This window comes from Frankliniella occidentalis, unplaced genomic scaffold, assembly GCF_000697945.3.
Source record: "Frankliniella occidentalis isolate FOCC.00 unplaced genomic scaffold, Focc_3.1 Scaffold112, whole genome shotgun sequence".
NCBI classification, from domain to species: domain Eukaryota; kingdom Metazoa; phylum Arthropoda; class Insecta; order Thysanoptera; family Thripidae; genus Frankliniella; species Frankliniella occidentalis.
Window position 1 is genome coordinate 125,881 of NW_026267240.1, and position 4,807 is coordinate 130,687.

General features: G+C 40.5%; 2 protein-coding genes across 2 annotated transcripts in view; one reads left to right on the top strand and one right to left on the bottom strand.

Annotated features, from left to right (window-relative positions):
- Positions 1 to 7: 7 nt before the first annotated feature.
- LOC127749958 (uncharacterized) lies at positions 8 to 2,947 on the bottom strand. The gene has a single exon (XM_052270147.1). The coding sequence runs from the start codon at positions 2,945 to 2,947 to the stop codon at positions 8 to 10; it is 2,940 nt and encodes a 979-aa protein (XP_052126107.1).
- A 374-nt stretch (positions 2,948 to 3,321) lies between these two features.
- The window catches only part of LOC127749960 (uncharacterized), a 2,022-nt gene continuing 536 nt past the window's right edge, over positions 3,322 to 4,807 (top strand). Inside the window, exons 1-3 of the mRNA XM_052270150.1 lie at positions 3,322 to 4,366; positions 4,454 to 4,570; positions 4,655 to 4,779. Coding sequence (XP_052126110.1) covers positions 4,204 to 4,366; positions 4,454 to 4,570; positions 4,655 to 4,779 — 405 coding nt within the window. The 5' untranslated portion in view covers positions 3,322 to 4,203. The remainder of the gene's footprint in view (positions 4,367 to 4,453; positions 4,571 to 4,654; positions 4,780 to 4,807) is intronic.

A 4,807-nucleotide genomic window follows, 5' to 3' on the forward strand; every position in this document is an offset into this window, starting at 1 on the left:
GTGACAATCATATTGAGTCCATTGATGGGTTGGTGTGCTTTAGTGTGAGACAAAGCTTCGACTGAAAGATGTAGGCTGGAAGGGGATAGTAATCAACAAGGTCCTTTAGTTGAGTTAAGCCCAATACAGAAGCTTCAGGCTGTATAGCATAAAAGCCCTGGTTGGAATTGATGGCCTTGTGAATCTTTACAATGAAGTTTACTTCTTTCCCATTGTATAAGACTAGAAGGATTTCACCCACTTTTAGATCTTTGTTGGTACTTCCTAAAATGAGCCAGAGTCCAGGCTCATATTTGATACCATAAATATCTACAGACTTCAGAGTTCTCTGTTCCGATGGGTCTGGAATTAGGTCAACAATTTCTGGTAAAAGGTCCTGAGTAAGATTACTTTCATCTTGAGGGCGAAAAGAAATTGATGTGCACATGTTGCCTGTAAACTTGTAAGCAAAGTTCAGAACATATTTTGAGACCAAGGTTGCAGTTATGTTCTTAAAGTTGTTGGAAGCTTGGGCAGCATTTTTGAAAAATACGTGTCTAGCTTCAAACCTCATCGTCCAAAGTCTTATCAAGGGACCAAAAAATGTTGTAAGTTCGGCGTAGTGGCACATATAGTGATGCTTTGGTTGCATATCGGCATTGAAAAGTTTGGCCCTTGTCTCAACATATTGAAATATCAAACCTTTTAACTTGACCAGTTGGATCTCTGATATTGTAGGAGCAAATACATACTCACACACAGACTTCAACAAAAGACATAATTTCCATACTGGGTCTTCTAAATCTTGCACTTTGTCACCCAGCAGAAATGGAAATAGTCTTACAAAGAGCCATACCTCAGATGCATGACCTCTAATTTTCTTTAGAAGAGGATCTAATTGAAGAAGGGAGTCAGCTGAGTCCCTGCCAAGGCACTTGAAGTTCGAAATTCTTCTATTGAGAGTTGATATTGAAATCCATTTCTTGACTTCAACAAAGTACCGAAGAAATAAAGCATAGTCTTTTTTTGCTGTGCCCTCCAGGATGTCATGGGCAGCACAAGGGGGGAGGGACGGGGTGCAGACGTGAAAGAAAGGGATGTTGTTCAGTACACTGGGTTTCTTGATACCTTTCTCGTGATCATCAGGATCCTCAGGGTTAAGGTTGCCTACAATTTTATCATATTCTTCAGGTTTACGGAAGGGCATGGTGAAGCTGGGGTTCTTCAGGATTTCTTCTTTCTTGGCTTGACAGAAACGGCATGCATAATGAGCTCGGAAGTTTTCAAGAAATCCACCGATGAAATGCTGGCCAAGGTTATCCCCACACATGTGAGTTACAACTACAGGTACCTTTTTGCCATCAAATTCAATTCCGTTTTCTGCAAGGTCCTTCAGCTCATTAATTAGTTTTTCCAAAACAACTTCAGGTGTGAAAAATTTAAGATCCTTTTCCTTTACAAGGAACGCAAGCTGAACAGCATCAACTTTGGATCTACTGTTTGCATGCATGTTTCCTAGTACAAAATAAAATCCAACACACTTGTATGACCCTGCTATAGGACTTAATGGATAAAACTCAAATGCATCCTGAAAAAATATCAATTGAATGCTGTCCATAAGCCCACAGACTGGATGTTTTGTGAAAGTCGACCCATCAGTAAAGTCCTGATAAATACCTTTAGTTGCAGGACGTTTAAATGAATCTTGGACAAGCTTTCGGATGGAGGGATCTGTAAACATTATGTTCAGAGTTTGTTTAATAGAAATAAAGTGAGCAAACCTCCTCTTTCCAGTATCATTAGGACCCAAGCAGATTTGTTCAGGGTCCAACATAGCACACTTCTGCTTGTAAAATTTTTTACGCATGTGTTCTGTTGTGATGTCAACAACATCTTTACCCTTATGGTGAGTGGCATACAATAAATCCTTCTTCAAAACAGCAGCAGTTACTTGTTCACATTTTGCCTGATCAAGACCAGCTTTTGACAGCTCTGCGTGGAGGGCAAGTCTCATACGATGATGAGATATTTCACACATTAGAGCAATTTTTTCTGAAATGGATTGGACTTTTGTAGCTGGTATTAGCAACACTCCCTCAAGCCATAGGTAAAACTTCACTATCAGATCCCTCACTCTACTATCCGGGTACACATTATCTTTCTCTGGGTCGTGCCTCAAATTTTCAAAGTCATCATTACTGGTGTCTTCGTTATGCTCATCATCTTCTTGATCTGAATCGAAGTCCTCATCCTCATCTTCTTCCTCTTCCTCCGCCGTAATGCCAGATTCATCTGCTGCCACTTGCTGTGCTTGATCATCAACTTTCTTGACATGAAACCTAGTAAAATGACTTTGGAAGGTAGAAACCTTGGTGAATTTCTCTGGACACGGACGAATGGGACAGATGACAACATATCCTTTCCTGAGATGTTGAAGTACATGCTTGCGAAGGAGCTCTTTAGTTCGAAAGGTTTCTTGACAAGTTACTTCTGAACACCGATATGTAACACCGAGTACATCAGCAAAGTGATCAGGGTCTCTCTCCTTTGATGTTGATGCTTCCGAGGGCTGTGCTGAGGGCTGTGCTGAGGGCTGCGCTGAGAGCCGTTCTGAGTGCTTTCGTGAAAAGTGCACACTAAAAGCTTTAACTGTCCAAAATGGTTCTCCACATTTGTAGCAAGGAAACGACTTGCTGTTGTTGTCAAGGGAATGCACTGCTTGATGTTCAGCATAGGTCACAACAGAATGAAAAACTTCTTCACACTTAGTGCACTTAGCTTCAATTGGGCCAGGATTGGCTTCAACACACCCAATCAACAACAGAATGTTCACAAGAGCTAAACACATAGAGAGAGTGGCTCCACAGTCAGTGAGACCAGCAAAGAGATGTGCATTGGACGAAACCGAAGAAGGTCCATGGTTAAAGTTGCCGATTCGTGCCCGCCACACTTCCACTGCGACTCCCATGCTGACGAAAACCTGTTTAACAAAACAAAGAAACTTTCACCAAATTTACTACCACAAAACAACCGCATTAAAGCTCCACTTTTCTATCGCCCACCCCCTCCGTTTTGAACCCAAAGTACTATAATCAAAAATAGAATACAGTCTGAAATTTAAAAAAACCTCTTTTGTTTACCTCAAATTCTGTCAAATTATTTTTGTTACAAATCAAAATGTCATCGCTCACATCACATTTCCTCTTTTATCTTTGCCATACCACATCGCATCAAAAGAGATTTAGACACACAAAACCAGGCTTTCAGTTTACGTTTACCCTCGACGTCCAAACAGACATCCCTCACTTTTTTCGGATGGGGGGGGGGGGGAGGTATCTGTGAATAACCAACTCCCGTTTGCTGTACGGAAGAAGAATAACTGCAATGCATTTCCGGATCCAAAGAACATAGGCCGAATATTCGAGGACAGTTGCGAGATCGTCAAATCACGCGGGCGAGAGAATTAAAACTAACTGACAATTAACAAACCAAGTAAGTAAATAGCGGTGCTGAGAATTTAACGTTGTTTTTTGAGTGCCTTCAGCAACAAACTTTTATATATACTTGCGAACCATTTCGTCCTTTGAACGTGACCACATATCAATTCGTGCCGACCGGAGAGAAACGCGCTTTCTAGCTGGTCAGTGACCCCATTTGAAAATAATTAAACCGAATTGATCCAAATCAAAGTCTCGTTCCCAGATAGTTGGCAGCAAAGCAAAGAGTAAAGATCCATTATAATTCTTACGAACAGTGACCTCGCTGTAGCAGCCAAACATAGTACCGTTCGAGTACCGTTCGTTTGGTCCTAAGAACTATGTCAAAAAGGGCAAGTAAAACCGCCATGTTTTTCTCTATCCGGTCAATGAGTCTTTATGGTCACGATTTGATGAGTTGGTTCCCAGTTGGTTTGGACACTCCTTTTTTTCCTAGAACGTTTCTAATGATTGGGCTTTGGGCCAGGGCCGGATGGCCAGGAGTTAGAGGCTTAATTTTGGTCCCCTCTTTGAATGGTATCATAATCCGGGCCCCTTATTCAGGCATTTTATCCCCCTTAATGGAGGAACATTCCCCGCCATGCAGTCCCCTTCCAAAGCCCTTGGCCCGAGCTAAAACGGGTGGTTTGGGGGGAAAAACAAGTTTCTTAACTAATGAGCAAACTTATTTTTACATAAATTATGATATATTGTTAATTTTGTATTGTTTTTTCTTTAGCTAGTCAGAATGAGTAGTGAGGAGAGCTCCAAGTTCTCACAGAGCTCTGATGGCTCTGATTATGAAGATATTGCTCCTTATTTCTCTGCCAAGAAATTTGATGGAATGCCACCTTTGCAGAAACTTTCTTATCGGAATCAAAAAATCAGATACGAGAAGAGTTTAAAATCTGGTAAGTATAATTGACATTATTTCATATGTATAGTTTTTGATCCATTCATAATTCTTACATATTAATAATCCTTAATTTTTTTTCCAGGTGTTAGGATTTCAATGCCAAAATTCATGCAAGATCATTTGAAAGGCAAAGATAAAGAGAACCAGAGCTCAAATAAAGGTGGAAAGAAGCGCAAATCCACCAACACTACGGAAAAAAGTACGTAAAAATTTTCATAAAGCATATATGCCAAAAGATTTTTTTAAACTTTTCAATATCACCATTATTCCTTTTTTCTGATAGGTGCAAAACAGAGGAAACTTGAAGATGACAGTTCTCCTTCTCAACGAGTCTTGCGAGACAGGGCACAATTATCTTCAGTAGCACAACCCCAATCCAACTGTGCAGCAGTCGGTGAAACATCAAAGGTAAGCAAAGATCAATATTTATTCTTTA

Bases quoted from the DNA above. Each gene is read 5' to 3' on its own strand.
- LOC127749958 (XM_052270147.1), bottom strand. From the start codon at position 2,947: ATGGGAGTCGCAGTGGAAGTGTGGCGGGCACGAATCGGCAACTTTAAC.